This window comes from Rattus norvegicus, chromosome 9, assembly GCF_036323735.1.
Source record: "Rattus norvegicus strain BN/NHsdMcwi chromosome 9, GRCr8, whole genome shotgun sequence".
Classification (NCBI taxonomy): domain Eukaryota; kingdom Metazoa; phylum Chordata; class Mammalia; order Rodentia; family Muridae; genus Rattus; species Rattus norvegicus.
Window position 1 is genome coordinate 45,943,852 of NC_086027.1, and position 20,829 is coordinate 45,964,680.

General features: G+C 43.7%; 1 protein-coding gene across 2 annotated transcripts in view; it reads right to left on the reverse strand.

Moving 5' to 3' along the window:
* Positions 1-20,603, reverse strand: part of Uggt1 (UDP-glucose glycoprotein glucosyltransferase 1) — a 113,328-nt gene extending 92,725 nt beyond the window's left edge. Inside the window, exons 1-4 of one of the 2 annotated variants that reach the window (XM_006244735.5) lie at positions 20,267-20,603; positions 11,659-11,794; positions 6,703-6,785; positions 3,771-3,901 (exon numbers count right to left, since the gene is read on the reverse strand). In XM_006244735.5, the coding sequence (XP_006244797.1) occupies positions 3,771-3,901; positions 6,703-6,785; positions 11,659-11,794; positions 20,267-20,324 (408 nt within the window). In that variant the 5' untranslated portion in view covers positions 20,325-20,603. The remainder of the gene's footprint in view (positions 1-3,770; positions 3,902-6,702; positions 6,786-11,658; positions 11,795-20,266) is intronic. The other variant, NM_133596.2, reaches the window with a different exon arrangement.
* Positions 20,604-20,829: the final 226 nt, after the last annotated feature.

Genomic DNA, 20,829 nt, shown 5'->3' on the forward strand with positions numbered 1-20,829 from the left:
TACGACCACCTCCTCCAAGGGTCAGAGAGCAGTGAAGTAGAGGGGTAGAAAGACTGTAAGAGCCAGAAGATGGGGAAATGTGAAGAAAAAGATACCTTTTTTTCCTTTCACACTCATGATGGCTGTGGCTGTCCACACACGGTCTATATAAGATTAGGTCCTTCAGACTTCATCATGGACAAAGGAAGAGCTGTAAGGCCTCACCCCCACCTCCCAGGACTATTGGCAGCTAGGGGTTGCTAGCTCCAAGTTCAGTAAGACTCTCTACTTCTATATAGAAGATAAGAATGATTAAGGGAGACACCTGATATCTACTTTAGAGATTCACACACACACACACACACACACACACACACACACACACACACACACACACAAAATACAAGAGCAAAAAAAAGTCTCCAATTCAAAGCCCGTACTAAGCCAACGATTAAAAGAATAAAAAGGAGCAGCATGGCATCTGGAGCACACACCAGCTCCACCTAAGGGAGATTACTTTAGGCACAGGAACCATCGCATCAACTGCCCAAGTTCACAGCTTCCGCCGCACGTGGCTCCCGGACAGCTGAGCGTGGCTATGAAATGAAGCGTGAAGCCCGTCTTTAACTCGAATGACTGAAATCTAAAGAGCCTGCCCTCTGGAAGAGACGAATATTTACTATACAGTAAAGCACACTGCTACAGTCATAAATATACAGCCAGAGTAAAGAGAAAAAATGCGATCTTTGGGCTTAGAAAGATGGGTCACTGGTCAAGAGTTCACTGCTCTTGCACAGGACCCAGGTTTGGTTCCCAGCACCCATATCAGGCGGCTGCCTCACAGCTGCCTGTCCTGCTCAGGGGCATATGATACTTTCTGGGGCCTCCACAGCCACCCGCACACACACGCACACTGCAACATGAACACATACATGTTTAAAAATTTTGTTTCTTAATGCAACCTATCGCCAGATCTATAATCCCAGCTTCTTCAGTGGTTGAGGCAGGAGGATAACAAGTTCAAGGCTAGCCTGGGAGAGCAGCTAAGTGAAATTCTGTCTCAAAATGAAAATGAAGAAGGCTGGGGATAAAGGCCAGCGCTAGAGCACTTGCCTAGAATGAACCACAACTTAGGTTCTGTCAAGAAAGAAAGAAAGAAAGAGAGAGAGAGAGAGAGAGAGAGAGAGACAGACAGACAGACAGACAGACAGGGAGGGAGGGGGAAGGGAGGGAGGGAGGGAGGGAGGGAGGAAAAGGAAGGATTATATTTAATATACTAAAGGGAAAAATGCAAACCCATCACATTTCACAACAATTTCTTGTGTATGACCAGAAGAAGAGCAGACATCCACAGCAAAGATTAGACAGCAGACATGGTGGTAGGGGCCTGTTATACCGTCAACAGGGTGGCTGAGGCACGACATCTACCGTTCTAGGATGGTTTGGGCTGCATAAGCAAACCTATGTTTAAAAAGACAGAGAAGAAAGGAAAAGAGGGAAAGAAATAGAAGAACTAAGATGTGACCACACATCTCACCCTTAGTGTCCGAGATTCAAAAATGAGGAAGACGTAGAGAAACTAGAACCTTGTACTCTGTGGGTGGAAAGTAAAAATTGAGCAGTCACTATGCAAAGCAGGTTGTGGTTCGTTATAATATTTATACAAGGGCCTACGGATGGAGTTCAACCATAGAGTACTCCTTAGCATAGGCTAAGTCCTGGGTTCAATCCCCAACACTGCCAATAAAGGTTAAGCACAATCACCATAGGTCCGCGACTCCCACACTGACATACAAAAGCAATGGAAGTGAAAGCAGAAAGTCGAGCAGACACAGGTGCCAGCTCTCTACAGCAGGGCTACTGATAAACGGCAGAACAACCCAATGCCAGCTAGGGAAAGAAGAAAGAAAGTGTGACATACACACACGTGGAGGGGTATTCAGCCAAAACTAAAATCGAAAACCTAAGACTTGCTACACATGCATGAACATTAGCAATTATGCTACAGGAAACAGACGGAAAGGACAAACATTGTAAGAATGCACTCATGGGCAGCACCTACTATGGGTACAGTCACAGAGATAGCAGAATGCTGGGTGCTGAGGTAGGGGGGTGGGGGAGGAAGTAAACAGTCAGCACTGTAGAGGTCTGTGTAGCATCAGCCTCAGTCTGGAAAGGCTCTGAAGTGCAAGTGTGATGGAACACACCTGTCCATCCAGCACTCAGGACTAGGAGGCACAGAGTTCAAGTCAGCAGCAGCTACACACCAACCAAGTTCAAGGCCAGTGAATTAATTACTTTTTTATTTCTGGGACAAAACACCACAACCAAGGCAATTTATAAAAGAGTCTAACTGGGCTGAGAGCCCGTGATGGTGAAGCAAAGGCGTAGTGGCAGGATCAGCTGTGAGCTCACATCTTGATTCACACGTAGTAACAGAGAGAAAGCCTCAACTGAGAGCAACGTGGCAGCCTACAGAACTGGCAAAGTCCTTACCAAGTATATAACCTGACAGAGAGTAGAATCTAGAATATATGAAAACTAAAAGAAACTGGACATCAAGAAAACAAATTATCCAACTTAAAAACAGTGGTGCATGCCTTTAATCCTAGCCATCAGGAGGCAGATGCAGGCAGATCTCTGTGAGTTCAAGGCCAGCCTGGTCTACATGGTAAGTTCTTAGACCATAAAACAGTATAAAAACAGAGTTATAAGAGGTGATTCTGGCAGGAAATGGCCATGTGGCTCCTTTTGGGGGACAACAGTGGCTTTGACAGAGCACACAGAAGACTTCAAGGGCAGCAGCCAGTGCGCGTCTTAGCCTGGGTAAGCAATATGAAGGTTCTCGCTTCACACTGACCTACCCACGTGATCTGTCTGTTCTGAGTGGCCTTCTATATCTTTTGTTTTATAATGCAGGATGGTTTTAAAATCCACATTTCTTCCACATAAATGTCTAGTCGATATATATAGATATAGATATAGATATAGATATAGATATAGATATAGATATAGATATAGATATAGATATAGATATAGATAGATATAGATATAGATAGATACAGATATAGATAGATATAGATATAGATACGGATACAGATATAGATACAGATATAGATATAGATACACACACACACACATCTGGTTCTCTCATGTCCCTGTCTTTCAAGATCCAAACAAGATCCGTGCACTGACTTTTTTCAGCCTCTTTTTCTTTTGCCTTTTCATTTATCCCCAGGATAAATCAGAACACTTCACTATAATGGCTCTCTAACCCTGTTCCCTTAGATTGCCTGACGCATCTCTTGTAACCTCTGCTTTTACATCCAGAGGTTGTGACTGGATTCAGGTTTACTGCTTAACAAGATTACATCTTCCAGACAGTCTTGCCTAACAGTACCTGCCTGTCCTTCTTCTTGTGACAAGTTTCTTTTCATTTCTCACATGAAAATACATGCAAATTACTCCCTAAAATGTTTTATATCCAAGTCCAGCCCTAATGCAAGAAAAGTAAAATAAAATGTATGTATCTGTGATTGGTGAGGATATGTGACTCAGTAGTCAGATTTATTACTTTGCCTACATTGTCCAAGGCCCTGTGTTCCATCCCCAGGGAGGACCAGGGAGGGAAAGAAGCATCTAAGATTTAAAGACTTTAATGACTTAAAAATATCAGTTTTGCTCATTATTTAAAAATAAATTAATCCCCCAAAAAATGTTCAACAATCAACAGAATCACCATGTCATGCCCCTACAAAAGGCTGTCCTCTGGACATACAATGTCTTCTTACCTGCTGGAAGGCTTGAATTGAGGCTGAGTAGGAACGGAGAGAGAGACAAAACTTCAACAAATTCTGCTGCAGAGGTGACAGGAACCGAAACGCAGCTTCCAATATGGCATCATAATAGGAACGGTCGGTATCTGTCAAAGAAGCATAGCAACCAGAAGTCATCCATCACTACAGAGCAGCAGGGAGGACAGGTGGACAGATCATAAAGCACAAGCCAGCACTGTGAAGGTGCAGGTGACGAACCGTTTCCAGTGTTCCATCAGTACACCACCATGAACTTCAGTCAAGTGACGAGAATTCCCTGAGGCCCATAACACAGACAGACCCTTCTCTCCTGGCTCTGAGCTGGGCTGCCCACCTAAACTGCTGTTTCCCTACTCACGAGATGACCGAGTCCTGTGACGAGCTCAGCTGTGAAATCACTCTCTCAGGAAAGTAGATTTCTGTTCTACTCTGCCTCCACAGGCCCACTACATCACTGCCTGGCTCCCAGAACATGTACCCCGTCATTTATCACAGTGCCTATGACTGACTCTGGATGCCTTAGACAGAGGAGATGACCGCAAAGGATCACAACAAGACTTACAAGATATCAATAGTGTCATAAAATTTAATGGTGGGCATTTAAACAAAAAAGCTAGGCAAAGCTGCTTAGAAGAAAAAGACATCCGTGTGCTAATATGAATAAATCCTCCAACAAATGAAAAGCAGAAGTACAAAGCTTGTTACATAGCAAGTGGTTATTTTTGCCAAGACTGTGACATAAAGATACATGTGTGTGTATACATTTGCGTATAAGTGTAGTGCAAAAAAAGAAATAAAACAAAAATAAAAATGTTTTAAATGGCTTTCAAACACAAGCAAGAAATACAAGAAACAGACACCTCAGTTTTTATATAGCCTTGACTGCAGTATGAGTTACATGAGTTATTAATAATAAAAATCTTTAGTTGGAAAAATATTGAGTTGGCATGGGAGTGTGTGTACACACATGCATGTGTGAGAGCACACTTGTTTCAAAGGGTCATGAACACGCCTACATGTGTGTATGTGGCCCAAATTTATACCAAGCATCTTTCCCAATCTCTCTCCACTGACATGTTCTCTCCATGACGCCAGAACTTGTCAGTAGCAGGTAAATCTACCAGCCAGTTTGATCCAGTGATCCTGAGTGGTGAGATGACAGGCGGCTGCCATGTCTGCCTGGCTCTGACAGGGCTCTGGGATCTGAACGCTGGGCCTCCTGCTCACACCATAAGTGCTTTAGCCACTGAGCTATCTCCCTAGCCTCAGAATCCACATTTTAAAAATCAGAATACAAAAAGTTCCATATCACATTAGCATCTTACATGGGGGAAAAAAAACAGAAATACCTCAAAATATTCACAGAAGTGAATGACAACCTTTGGATGGTAGAGCTATGAATGATGAATGATGCTTTTATGAAGTCACATCCCTGTAACATTATCCAAAATATGTCATTTATAGTGAAATATCATTAAATGTTAAGACTTGAGGTTTTATTTAAAGATCCATATTGATAAATTTATTACATGAAATCATAAAAGTAAAATATGTTTTTAAGATTTACTTTATTGCTTTTAGTTATGTGTTTGTCTGTGTGTTGGTACATGCCCATGACTGCCCTCAGAACCAGAGGCATCAAATCCCCTTGGAGCTGGAGTTACAGGAGGCAGCAAGCTGCTGGAAGTGAGGGCTGGGAATTCAACTCACTTGAAAACCATGTGCACTCTTAACCACAGAGCTGTGTTTCCAACTCTGTGAAATAATCTGTTACAACAATTCTTGTTCACTCTAAGTTATATGACTACATGACTAAAACTTACAAATGACTGATCACGAAATTCAGGTGGCCATTAAAATGCTATTTTAGCAAAAATGAAAAAGTCACCCATTCCGTTTAACGTAACAGTAGTCAGTTTCCAACCATCTCTGATCCAGTAAGAAGTGACACTTGTCCATGTGGTGTTCCACATTTTAATGACATTCATATGTCACTAAGGGAAAATATGCTCAGAGCAATACACTATCAGGTGACTCTGCCACTATGAAAATCAGTACACAACAACTAGAGCTCACTGGGTGGCATTCTGTGGCATCCTGTGGCCCCACTCTCATATATGGACAGGGCCCACCCTGAGCAGGACACCCTTAGTAGCACATGACTGTCTCCTCAATTAGCATCTTTGGTTAGCAATATCTGTGACCTATACTACATCTTTTGTGTTAGACTCAGGAAAGCACACCATAAACTAAAACTGAACTATACAAGACACATCTTAATCTGACATCTTGACACTTCAATATTCAGTGGCTGGCAGGCATATCGAAGAACATGCTTGGTGGCATTAACTTAATGATAACACACTTAACACAAATAGACCAGTTGTGCAATTAGTTCATACCAAAAGGAAGAATCAGACAGATAAACTTAATACCAAATGATCTACAATAAAATGTGTTTCCGTTAAGTAGTCCCAAAGCACATTAACAAAAGCACAACAGAGCAAAAGCAAGGAGAAGAAAGGAACTATTTGCAGGCACAATGATAAACTGTGTGCACACACAAAATGATCTGTGGCTACACACAATGGTGTCTGCCAATAGCCCCAGTTATCCAAGAGGCTGAAGCAGTAGGACTGTGTAATCAGCCAGTTCACAAAGCAAGACCTCATCTCTTCAAAAGGAAAATAAGAAATGTGTTGGTCTAAACTAGTGGGAGTTTGGGAATAGCTCAGCGGCAGAGCACAGGTTTCCCATGCACTAGGCTAAGATCAATCTTCCTACCATGACAACTCTAGTCATTCATGTTTTCCATTAACTGCCATGGTACTTGTATTATACAGAAAAAACCATTTTCTTCTAACATTTCCCCAGACCACAAAGTCACAAGTATTCGCTTCAATTTTACCATGTTGATCTGATGATCCAATGTTTTGACTGGCTTCTACAAAACTCCAAAATTTCTCTTGACTGTCTTCTGCTAGGAACTCACTGGGGAAAAAGTGGAAGATGTCAGCAATGAGATGATAAAATCTTTCAACACAAACTATATTAGAGAATATACAAACTATAGAGAGAATAAAAGGGGATTTACAACCCCAATTGTCTGTAGTCTGGCTTTTACACACACACACACACACACACACACACACACAATTATACATCTTTATGCACAATGGGAATTTTCTTTTTTTTTTTTTTTTTTTGGTTCTTTTTTTTTTTCGGAGCTGGGGACCGAACCCAGGGCCTTGCGCTTCCTAGGTAAGCGCTCTACCACTGAGCTAAATCCCCAGCCCCAGGAATTTTCTTAACAGAAAGTAAGCTTCGTTATTTCCTTAGCTATTAGTAGCAACATATAATGTTTCACTCTAGCTATTTCTTGAGAAACCTGGAACAGTAAAAATGCTACAATAATAGGGAAGCCCTAATGTACACATGACTTATGAAACCCATTAGCAGAACCCCTCCGCCATAACAGCAGAATTATAGGAACTGGTCATTCTAGTGTAGTTCTGCTCACATCCTTTCTCAGATCTTACAAAGGCCAAATGTGTTAGCTAGAGGTTCTCCCACACCAAACATGAATCTCAGAACGATTTCTTGAAGGATGAAGGCAGTGTTTGTAGGATAATGTCATTATGCAGGTGAAGGCAGGTACAAGATAGAACGAGGCCTGTCATTGGATGAGAAGGAAGGATGAGCAGGAGAAGTGTTTTAGAGAAGAGAGGAGAAGACTGGAACCAGAGCAGGGCAGCTGAGAGAACATGGAAGCCAATGTTAAGATTCCTCTCGGCACATTTACAGGTTGTTATGAATGTTCTTAAGGGATGGATGTGGACAGGGCTTTGTATGTCTAGGTGGGCAATTTTATCTTATCAACTGGATCAGAGGTTATTGTGTTGTGTGTTCTTTCATGTGGCGATTTAAGTTCAAGAGGGTATGTGGTGGCTGGAGACACTAGGCTGCCATGGAATTGGGATGTGTGTGTCTGGCAGCCTCCCTTGGGAACTAGATGGGCAGAGAGATTGCTGCCAGCTCAGAGAGTAGCCATCGGCAGTGTGATATGGGATGGAGCAAAACAGGTGAGAGGCTTTGCTGACTGAGATGAAGAGATCTACCAGATTATCTTGGGGCACCAAGGTGCCGGACCTAAGTGCGGGATAAAAGACAGCATTTTTTATAATTTTACAACAACATGTGTTAAACTTTTAACATCTATAAAAAAAAAACAAATTTTCAAGATCACTGAATTTTAACTTAAAATTAGTACACATCTAACAAAATCAAATCTAAGAACTTCTCTTTTTTAGCATTACAGTATTATCTTAATGGTCTTTCTGAATTTCCTTTCATTCAAGAGTCAGTATTTTGCTGAAATAAATGCACTGTGTGCTTGAATGAATGACTCATGTAACTGGTGATTGTCACCTGAAGCCCAGTCCCCGTGTGGTGGTGACCTCTCACTGTCTTGACAAACTACGACCTAGATCTCAGCTTCCCTAGCCACAGGAAGACCCACCCATTTCTCAACAATGCTGGGATGTGCAACTCTCACTCTACTCCACAGCTGACCACAGAAACATGGGAAAGTGAAACAACTCCTGGTGATGCACAGCTTCTCTAAAAATGGGCTTCGAGAATTTCTCATTACTAGTAACGCTATTCCATGCCTCCATGAGACTTGTTTTTCTAGGCTGCCTAATGACTGATATAAACAGACTGGTCTTAGCATAGTTCATACTCTAAGAAAACAGGTCCTAAGAAGTCAGTCACGATTGGCAATATGCAACAGTGGTAACAAAACAAGCATTCGCTCGGGCTAAATACTTCCCGCATGATCATAAACAAGCATCTTACAACACATTTTCTATCCAACTTCAAAGGCCTAAGATTGCAATAGTCTGGGCTGGAGAGATGGCTCAGCGGTTAAGAGCACCCGACTGCTCTTCCAGAGGTCATGAGTTCAATTCCCAGCAACCACATGGTGGCTCACAACCATCTGTAAAGAGATCTGATGCCCTCTTCTGGTGTATCTGAAAACAGCAACAGTGTACTTATATATAATAAATGAATAAATCTTTAAAAAAAAAAAAAAGATTGCAATAGTCTTACTAATACTACTAAATCCACTGAAATAATCCAGAAGAGGATAATAGAAGGTTATTAGAAATAATGGTAACTTTTGTGTAGTACTATTAAGTCTGCTTTTTCCTCTGTTCTGCTTTTTAGCTTTGTATCCCTACGGCAGTGAGTGAAAGTACCTGTGGATTTGCTATAAAGCATTTCAGTTGGGGAAGAAGAGGATGCTGCTCTCTGTGCTGCACACCTTAGGGCCCCAGCAACCTATGGAAGCACCTAGGAAAGCCTAATCATGGAGAACTTGAGTGATGTGCACAGAACACATGCCGTTTCTTTACTGACAAACACCTTTAAAGCATCATAACACAAAGTTTCTTCATCTACAGAAAGCTAAGAAGAAAACCAAACCAGTGTTTCCATGGCTACTGTGGTGCTCAGGTGAGTCCCCCGCAGGGGTGGAAGAGTAAGGCAGGCACCGCAGTGGTCTGTGCACTCAGCTCCCTTACTCAGATGCAAGTCCTCGCAACTACCCACCCTGATTACAGCCAGCACCCCTGACTGCAACCACACTCCGAATACACAAGCTCTAAACTCACTAAAGTCTTCATCCACAGAAAAACTAAAAAAGGAGCTAGCTGGGCTTGCTCATGCCTACAATCCCAAAGATTGTTATTAGGAGACATAAGCAGGAGGATCACAAGTCTGAGGTAAGCCCTATCTCTAGATAGCAAAACTGTCTCTCACACAGAGTGGCAAGGGAGTGAGAGAGAGAGATGTATTCATCCCTACAAGCAACCTGACTTTCCTCCAGAATCTGTAATGTGGTGGTAATTTCATTTTATTTTCCTAGACTAGTAGTCAATATAAATTCAAGGAGATTTGATTTGTAACTCATTAGCACTCTATATCCTTTGGCCATTATAATATCTGACAATAAATGACTGCTACTCTCAATTTTAATAATAATACTTATTTACACATTTCTAATAGTAACTATAGCTCCTCAAAACATTCAACTAGATGTATATATCATTTCATGGGCAATCGCAGAGCTAAAAATCCCTTCATAATCATCAGGCATAGTCTAAAAATATACAAAGGAATGGTTTTGGTCTCTGAGGGCTAACAGAAGGAAAACAAGATCTGTAACAGTCACATGCCCTGGTACATCCTATCCACAGAGACAGTGTCGAAATTCATCATTAGAGACAGGAGGGAAGAATGGTGGCCTCGGTGAGCCCTAGAGGTAACTGCGATGATCTCAATACACGAAGCTCCTACAATGCCTCCAAGGCCATCATCTTGACCACCTGTTTGCCAACACCTACTGGAGAAGGGGCCTAAAAGTAACAGCTGGGAATGGAAGACGGCCAGAGATGCCCCGAAATGGGGAGATGCTGTAATAAGGAAGCTGGTGAAGCAAACGTCATAGCCTACATACTCAGTGGTGATCAAAGAAACCGGGGAAAAACTGAGGAATGAATTAGAGCTGAGTTTCAGACATGGTTTCTCAACTCCATGGGTAGGGATGTATCATAAGATACTTCTAAGGGTTGGAGATTCAGTTCAATGTTAAGAGTGCTTGCCCAGCATGGCTGGTATCCTAGGTTCATTATCCCCAATATTGCATAAACCAGGCATGATAGACAGCACGTGGTTATAATGCCAACACTGAACAGATGGATGGAGACAGCAACCAGGAGTTCAATGTCATCCTTGCCCACATAGTAAATCTGAGGCAAGTCTGCCATACACGAGACCCTGGTCTTTAAAAGCAAACAAAAACCCAAGAATCTTTTTTTTTTAAAAAATCACTTAATACTTTTTTTTTTTACTAATTTAAGATTTAATTATTTTATATAATAACCTACAGCCTGTTGTTTGTTTGTGACAGAGGATCACGATGAGGCCCCGTCTGGCCTCAAACACACAATTCCCCTACCTTAGCCACTCCATGTGCTGGATGGAGGTGTATCCCATCACCCTGGCTATTTCTATCTTTGGGGGAGGGGGCGGGGCAGCACTGAGGACTGAGCACAGGCTCACACCTGGCAGGCAGGCAAGCATTCCACCGGTTACACTCCCACCTTCTCACTGCTGTGCTGCTGTGTGATGACGATGTCCTCAGACAGTGTCTGCATCACTTACCTTTCATCTTAGCTGCCCCATCAGATGCGTCACCACTCCCGGCTTGAAGATGACTTTTTTTAACATTGTCTTGTGTATCACAGGCTGATTTTGAACTCTCTGATGACCATGAACTCCTGATCCTCCTGCCTCAACCTCTCAAGTGCTGGGATTACAGGCATGTGATCATCACCTTATTGGTTTACATAGTATCAAGGACCAACATAGTTATACAAGGGAATACTATGTGGTACAAAAAAAACTTTAAATGTGTATATATGCTGATATAAATTAGTAAGATATGACATAACTACAAAAGTTAAAAAAAAAAAGTAATAAAACCTCTAAATTTAAGAGTGTCCAGATTTGGGAGATTACAAAGTAGAACAGGAGCATCCTTAAAGGCGAAGACCTGGTGGGTTCTTCAGCTCCTTCCTCCCCCACCCCCATTCTCCTATCCTAGGGTCTTATGTGCAGTGTCCTGAAACCTGCCTGTGCAGCTGACAGAGTCGCATCCATGTACACAGACATCCTCCATGTACAGGGTACAGGGGCACTGCTAGGGTGGTTAGCACAAGCAAATGAACAGAGCATCCATTTACTGCAGACCCTAGGTCTAGAATATCCCATCAGAAGAAGAGAATAAATACCTCCTTACCTGGCTTCTAGCAGCAGTGGAGCAGAAAACCACTTAGTGGTGAGAGAGGTGGTAATGGCTTTTGAATTGGCTTCTGCTAAGGAAAACAGGCACAGTAAGGCCAGTGCAATCAGGAGTCCCATGTTGTAACAGAGCCCTACAGAGGGAAAAGGAAAAGAAGGTATTGTTCAAATTCCACAAGGAAGCACAAAATGTTAATAAGATAGCACAAGATAACGGTGAAGGAACAAAAACAAATACTTCTGAGACCAAGAGCACTTCACACCAGGATGGCCTGCAGCGGGGAAAGTCAGAAAGTGAGAGTTAAAGCTGGCTAGTTGACTACAGCCTTTCCTACAAGGGTACCACTTCCCTTCCTAAAGGGTGATGTTGGTCACACAGCAGGCCGCATGCAACTTCGAGGGTAAACAACACTAAGACAGACAGTGTAAATGACTAGTAGTACTGGAGGCTGATTCATATTCTCCAGTGGGGGCAGGGTGTGTTATAGCCATAACCCTGCCACCTCAGAATGGGAACTGACTTGGAGACAGAGTGTTTACAAGGCGATAACATTTTGGTCATCAGGACAGTTATCCAGTATCACTAGTGTTAAGTGAGGGAGAAATGTGAACAGACCCAGAGTGCCTGTGAGCAGGGAAGCAAACACTGAACTATACCACAAGTCAAGGAGTATCTGAGGTTCTGGGGCTACTAGAGACTGAAAGAGGTCTGCAAAAGTTCTCCCTCGTAGTTTTGGGGGAATATGGCACTGCCACACTGAGGACATGTAGCCTAAAAACTGAAAGAGAGTGAAATCTGCTGTGAGAAGCCACCCAGTTCACAGCTCAGTTTCCTTAGCTCTAGGAAACAATGTAGTGCGTTTCCAAAGTAACAACTCAAAGACTGGATCTGCAATCCGCCAAGAGTTCAGGAGTTTCTCATGCCATCAGCTCCCATCTACAAAGGAGGGAATCCAAGTTCCTTGGGAAGCGGCACAGAGCCTCCCATCAGCAGCATCCAGACCACAGCAGTTTTTGCATGACCTGACGATAGTAAACTGCCAACAGAATTTCCTAAATCAGACACTCCCACCGCTGCCACAGAGCTATACCTCTTCCAGAGGTCCTGAGTTCAATTCCCAACAACCACATAGTGGCTCACAACTATCTGAGATCTGATGCCCTCTTCCAGTGTGTCTGAAGACAGCTACAATGTACTTATATAGTAAACAAACAAATCTTTTTTTAAAAGCCTACTTTACACAATGTACAAAAAGACTGAAACATAATTGAAACAAAATAAAGTATAGAAATACAAAGTACTTCTTTTAGAAGAGTGTTAGGTTCAAGCCCAGCCACCTCTGCAAACAAACAAACAAACACCCAACACTTCCAGTGTTAATGAAGCACTCAGTCCTAAATGCAACATCTTCATCAAATCCTCTCCGCAGGTCAGGGAGCTTGGCAGAGATTGTAAGGGCCAGAGATGAAGGATGGCACTGAGGAAAGTATCCCCAGACACAACAGGACCGATGCCTGTATGAACTCACAGAGACAAGAGAAGCACACACAGGGCCTGCACAGGTTCAGCACCAAGAGGGGGAAGTGGACACAGGCTCCCATCCCTAACCAAAAAGCCACCTGCACCTGACACCCACTTGCAAAGGAAAAATAGAGCCCAACTGGGGATATTAAACTCCCCAGGGCAGGTCCCACACCTAGCAGTAATGGCCAACACAATACAGACTCAACTGTGCTTCTGTAGATTTCGTTTGTTCGTTTGCTTGCTTGTTTCGAATTGCTTTATTTGGGTCATTTCTGTCTTGTTGGTCTTTTACTTGAATAATTTGGTTTCCATTTTCTTTCATTTTTAGGTTTTGAGTGTTGGGGGTGTGTGCTTGTTTTGGGGGTTTTGTTTGTTTGGTTTTTTGTTTGTTTGTTTGTTTGTTTGTTTGTTTGTTTTGGTTCTTTTTTTTCGGAGCTGGGGACTGAACCCAGGGCCTTGCACTTCCTAGGCAAGCGCTCTACCACTGAGCTAAATCCCCAACCCCTTGTTTGTTTTTTAAAAGGGAGAAAAAAAGGACATGAAGTTGGGTGGGTAGGAAGGTAGGGAGATTCTGGGAGGAGTTGAGGGAGAAGAAAATAATAAGCAGAATATACTACAGGAAAAAATATTTTTCAAGGAAAGAGGAAAGAGCACACATGGCTACAGGTCTGACAAGCCCAACCTCGAACTACAGCCCAGAGCTAAAGGGATAAAGAGAGGCTGGTCCTGCAGCACTGGCAGACAGGCAGATCAGTGGACAGATGCCCTGACACTAAATGACAAAGTTAGCAAAGAGCCAAAGACACACTGGGGAAAAGAGAAAAGAGCATTTACTCAACAAATAGCGCTGGAACACTCAGGTTCTACCTGCAGAAGACAACAGCTGATTACCTTTCATCTTGTACAAAAAATATTCGAAATGAGTTAAGGACCTTAATTTAAAACCTGAAACTTTAAAACCTGAAACTTTAGGGCTGGAGAAATGGCTCAGTGGTTAAGAGCACCAGCTGCTCTTCCAGAAGTCCTGAGTTCAATTTCCAGCAACCACATGGTGGCTCATGACCATCTGTAATGGGATTTGATGCCCTCTTCTGGTGTGCACTAATAAATAAAAACGTGAAATAAATAAATAAATAAATAAAAACATGAAATAAATAAATAAATGAGATAAAAATAAATAAAAACTTCTAGAAGAAAACGAGATACTGCTCGATACTGGGATAGGCAAGAGCTTTTTTAATAGAATACCAGTAGTGCCGAAACTAACCCCAAGAATTGGAAGAGACAACACTAAAGACTTTCTGTACAGCAGCAGAAACAACCAACAGGGCAACCAGCTCACAAAATGGGAAACAGTCTCAGCTATGCTTCAGGCAAGGGAAGAATATCTACAATTTACAAAGAACTACTGAAATTCAGTAGCAAGGAAATAAAACTGTCAATCACCAAATGGGCAAATAAGATGAGTAGGCAGTTTTCCAAGGAAGAAATGCAAATGGCCAACAGGTATTTCTAAAAGTGTTCAATATCACTACCCACCAAGTAAATTAAAACTCGTTTAAGATAACGCCCCGCCCCAGTCAGGATGACTGTCAACAGCCAAATTGACAATGAATGCTGGAGAGATGTGGGGAGAGGAATTCCTATTCCCTGTTGGTGAGGACACAAATACAGCCATTGTGTAGATCACACTGGAGATTTCCCAGTAAATTAAAAACAGAGCAACCTGACCTAGCTACTTCACTCCTAGGTAGACATCCAGAAAACCCCACACCCTGGCCTAGAGATGTGTGTGCCTCCATGCTTACTGCTGCTGTAGTCAATATAGCAAAGAATTAGAATCAACCTAGTTGTCCATCAATACATGCTAAACAAAATTCACACACACACACACACCACACACACACACACACACACACACACACACACACACACACATGAATCCTATTCAGTTCTAAAGAAAAACATCAAAATTTTCAGGAAAATAGGTAGACTAAGATGTATAATATTAACCAAGGTCACAGAATCAGACAGAAAAAAAGAAAAAAAAAAAAAAAAACCAAACCCTGCATTGACAAAGTTAGCAAAGCCTAGCAGAGCTAGAGTATATCTGTGAACAAACGCATGTGTGGGTATAGTGTAAGAGCAGACAGAGAACAAGGAAGGCTAAGCACTTGGGGTGAGGAAGGACTCGGTACGGGGACAGGTAGGAGCTGTGACGTGGGTGTAAATGTCCAAGTCCCTCACGTGCACCCTGTTACCTGGTCTCTCTACCCAGTGAGCACAGGACCAACATGTCTACTCGTTACACAGCATGACACTTGGCACACAGCAGTCAGTCTACAGATGTGCTGCGAGAGGAGGAAGTACCGCTCCCCATTTGAGAAGAAGACAAGGGAAGCCCAGAGAGGTTTCCCTTCCAGATGCTGGAAACTACCTGGCAGAGTTTAGAACCTTGTCCTGTCCCATTAGTGGGTTTGTATGTTTTTAAGATCTTACTCAGTAACCCTGGCTGCTGGGAACTGGGGAGCTTCTGGCTTCTAAGTCCTGGGATGTTAGGAGCACACTGCGGTGCCTTACAGGGTTAGTAGTCTACAGCACCGTGCTCTCCATTTCCTATCTGTCTCAGGGGAAGTGGTGATGTAGTCTCTGCAGACTCACACGGAGCAAACCACATTCTCTCTCAAGAACAAAGGCAGGTCCCGGTTTTTCTGCATCAGGTGTGCTGCGTGCCTTTGGACCCAGCACTAGGGAGGCAGAGACAGGTGGATCTGAGACCGGCCTGCTGTAAAGTGACTTCCAGAACAGCTGGGGCTATGGAAGAGGGTCCCTGAATCAAACCCCTCCCCAGATGGAAGTTTGGGGTGTTTGTTTGTTTGGGTATGTCTTTGGAAGGAACTCTGTCAATCTAAAGGGAGCAGGCCTAAACCTGGCACCGGGGCAACCCTCCCAACCACCTGACAGGTTCATACTTAGGCTGACTTCTGGGGCTAACAATGAGCTCCTCGAGCGCAGGGAGTTTTGTCTGTCCTGGGCTTCAGGCCTAGGATGAAGCCTGGAACACAGCAGGCACTAACAGTGCAATAGACACCAGTTCACTCATGAAGGGGTTAAGAAGGACAGAGAAGGAGTATGAGGCCAAGATTCACTATGATTTGCAAAGGCCAGGACCACACCGCTAGTGCACAGAAGCCCTTGAAGGGGTGTTACAGTAATACACATGGGCAGGGGAAGAAACAGAGGGAAGCCACTGACATGTGGCTTCTGGTTTCTAGGAGACTTTTCAAAGGGAAAGAGCAGGAAGGCTTTGGGGTAGGTATCTTAAGAAGATCAATAGGAGAAAGAAGAGGACCCAGAGGACCCATAAAATACCCAAGCCAGAAGCACCTGAGCAGACTTCAGTCTTAGGGCCTCTCCCACCCCAAAGGAATACAGTGGTTACTTCGACTTTCCTCCAGACTTGGTCACTTAATGTCAGAAACCAAACCTGAAAAACAGTCATCCTTGTTTTACACTCAGAAGACAAAGGCAGACAGAACTCTATGAGTTCAAAGACAGCCTGGTCTACATGGTAAAAAACATCACGTTAAAAGTAATTTAATAAAGTAGAGAGTAAAAAAGACTTTTTAATAGATCAATAGATAGATTTCTAAGAGTATTTTTATTTTAAAGATTTATTTTTATGTTTTGTGTGTATTGGTTTTTACCTGCCTGTAGGTATGTGTACCCCAATTGTACCTGAAACCTGTGGAGGCCAAAATAGGGTGTCAGGTCCCCCAAAACTGAGCTATGGACAGTTATGAGCTGACATGCAGGTGCTAAGAATCAAGGATGGATCTTCTGGAAGAGCAGCCAGTGCTCTTAACCACTGAGCCATCTCTCCAGCCCCATGAGGAAGACTGAGCAATGACCTCAGGCCTCCATACACCCACAAATGCACCTCCCAAACACACAAGGAAAAGCATAAAGGTTAAGACTATAAGAAAGATATGGGTGAGAAGCTTACTGAGAGGCACTCTTACAATAGTTTAAAGATTGTTTATTTTTACTAGCATGTCTTGTACAAGAGGCTAAGTGGATTTATATATGCCATGTGTGTGCAGGTACCCAAATAAGCTGGAGAGCATTGGATCTCTTGGAACTAGAGTTCCAGGGCTTGTAAACTGTCTGTTGTGGGTGCAGAAGACAGAATCTGGGTGTCTCCTCACAGAACAATAAATTCTCTTTCTCAACAGCTGAACCACCATCTCTCCTGCCCTCCTTGCAGTATTTTACAGAGGAAGTATACACCCTTCCTATGTCAGCACCACTGCAGATGGGGACAAGATGAAAGGTACACAGTAAAGAGCGGCATTGCAAACCTGACTCCATACTCTAGCCCGTAAGTGATACTGGAAGGAAAACTTGTCCAGAGGAACAGGGAAGACCCTCACTGAAGCGCTTGTCTGTTTGACAATGCTCTCTTTCATTATGTAAGTTCCACTAGCATTCTGACCCTAGTGGTCCTTTTGTGCTGCTTAGGAAGATAAATATTCTGAGCGACCGGCAATTGAAAGAGCAAAGCTGGCCAGCACGCTGGGCAACCAGCAAGCACTCTAATGAGTTCTAGGCCCCAGTCCATTAGCAACAGTCCATGATCTCCTAGAGCATTTAAACTAAAGCTTACATTGTGGATGATCCACAATGAAATATTAAGAACTGTAAGTAACAAGTAGGTGTTGTGGATGCTTTTGCTTTCTGGAAAGCAGAGCAGGCACCATGATTCTTCAGTTATCACCAAACTCCTTCTTCCTCTTTCAAAGCAGGCTCTTGCAATGACCTGTGCTGCCCTCTACCTTCCTATGTAGCTGGACACAACCTTGAACTCCAAATCCTACTGCTTCTACCTCCCTCCCAAGTGCCAGGGTTACAGGAGGGCACCACCACAGACCCAGCTGCTTAGTCATTTTTAAACTAAAGAAGAGTCAAATAACTCTTAAGGGCTGGAGAGATGGCTCAGCGGTTGAGAGCACCGACTACTCTTCCAGAGGTCCTGAGTTCGAATCCCAGCAACCACATGGTGGCTCACAAACATCTGTAATGGGATCCGATGCCCTCTTCTGATGTGTCTGAAGACAACAACAATGTATTTATATATAATAAATAAATCTTTTTTAAAAAAACTACAAAAAAAAAAAAAGTCTAGGGGTTGGGGATTTAGCTCAGTGGTAGAGCGCTTGCCTAGCAAGCGCAAGGCCCTGGGTTCGGTCCCCAGCTCTGTTAAAAAAAAAAAAAAAAAAAAAGGAAAAAAAAAGTCTACAGGCTGAGTTTCAAGGTGTGTATGGGTGTGTGTGTGTGTGTGTGTGTGTGTGTGTGTGTGTGTGTGTGTGTGTAGCAAATAAAAATAACAGGAAACATCCAAGTGAGAAGGAATTAGCTAAACTTGACACATTCGGTTCCTAATAGCTCTTCTCTGTGACTTCAACTCCAAGGAGTTACTATTCATCTGAACCTGAAGGATTGATTGGACGGCAGCAGAGACCTTCTAACTGAGGTTTCTCCAGAGCTCCACCTATTGCCCTCTGGTTAAATGTGCACTAAGATACCCTGCTGCTATACAAAGTATTGTTTAATTATTAATAAAACAATTTTTATTAATTTTATTAATCTTTAATAAAATTTGGGTCGGGGAGATGGCTCAATGGATAAAGGCACTTGGTATAATGCCCGATAACTTGAGTTCAATCGCCAGACCTCCACAGTGGAAGGGGAGAACCCTCTCCTAAAGTGGTCCTCTGATCTCTACATGACATATCCATTCTCTCTCTCCCTCTCTCCCTTTCTTCCTCCCTCTCTCCCTTTCTTCCTCCCTCTCTCCCTTCCTTCCTCCCTCTCTCTTTAGATAAGATAGATAGATAGATAGATAGACAGACAGACAGACAGACAGACAGATCTGTCTCTCTATATCCCCCCTCAAGAATGCAAAGAAGAAAGTTCTAGCAAGAACTTTGTGGGTAAAAGCTCTTGCCCTGCAAGCCTGGTAACCTGAGTTTGATCCCTGAAACCCACACATGGTGGATGGACAAAACTAACTCCACTAAGTTGTCCTGCACACACAGAACAGAAACTAAGTAAACAAAACAAAAAATTTTCATTTAAGAAAGTTTCGGCTAAGTTTACCAAAGCAAGTCAAGTGGAAAGGCTACAATCTGCTCCAGTTTTGTAGTGTTAACTAGCTCTTTAAAATGTCTCCAAGTAGGGAGATGGCCGCAAGTCTCTATCCCAAGGCTGGCCTGGGACTCTGAGACCCTATCTCCAAAAGGATAGGGGAAGCAAACAGATATGGTTGTCTGCGTGTGTTAGCCAGTGTACAAGGTATCCGTAGAAAATAAAGAACTTTGGGGTTGGGGATTTAGCTCAGTGGTAGAGCGCTTGCCTAGCAAGCGCAAGGCCCTGGGTTCGGTCCCCAGCTCCGAAAAAAAATAAATAAATAAATAAAGAACTTCATAATACTACAATAGGCTTGCAAGTGCACAGATGTTTCCAAGGCACGGCTAGGGTAAAATCCCAGGTCTCGGAATAAACAAAACATGCCTCTCCATCTCAAACCTGGCAACAAAGTCAGAACAAGAGAAATTTCAGCTCGGCAACAAGAAGAGCTCTCGTCCATAACGTATTGGAGATGCATGCAGATCACAAGCTAAAAGTGAAGTGAACCGTCCAATTTCACACCAAGAGATCTTATCACCCACAGATGCATCACCTGAAAACAGAAACCTATAAAAACACCAACTCGTTCTCCAGAGTCATGCAAAATACTGGTTCTCAACCTACTTAGGGTCAGACTTGATCTAAAGTCCTGGGGGGCGCTTCCTTCTCCTACACTTCAAACGGGGGTCAGGACTGCTGGAGTGAGCCCGCCGCCCCCGGCAAAGAACAGAAGACCGCTGAGGACAGACAGCTTGAGGCGCTCGCAGAGAGAACACTGGAGGGGAAACCGAGTCAGAGTACAAGAGGAAGCCCAAGGTGACTCGGACTCACGCTCGCCTCCCGCGCTGGCCCCTCTCCAGTTCCCGAGGCCTCCCCTCGCCACCCGAGGTACCTGTCACCCGCCGCGCAGCCGCGGCACCCGCAGCGTTCGCATCCCCCCGGCTGCACATGCCCGGGCCGCGCTTCGTCCACTCCAGTGCCTGCAACGACGTCTGGGCAGGGCGGGGCAGCGGCGATTGCCGGGGAGGCTGCGCCAGTGAGAAGCCGACACGCGCCTTTCCCGCCGCTCCTCACAAGCCGGTTTCTCAAAGCAATAACCCAGTTGCCAGCTGCCCCTACACTTCCGCTTCCTAGAGGCGAAGGCAAGACGACTTCCGGCTACCGAGTGCGGGCGGGGATTTGCCAGAGAGTCCTGAGGCCGCCATATTGGAGGCATAAGCCCCGCCCCTCTTCCAGGCCCCTCCCCTCTCCTGGTTGATTCCGCCAGCCTCCTGTATCTAAGATCCTAGAAGACTTAGTGCATGTGGGTGAGCATCAAGACTGTACCCAAAGGTACTGGAAAATAGTTACTTCAACTTTTTTCTCCCTACTTTTATGATTTATTCCTCTCAAGTTAAACAAACATACACTGTTAAGCTCAAGAGGCAAAAGCAGAAGTATATCCGTGAGTTCGAG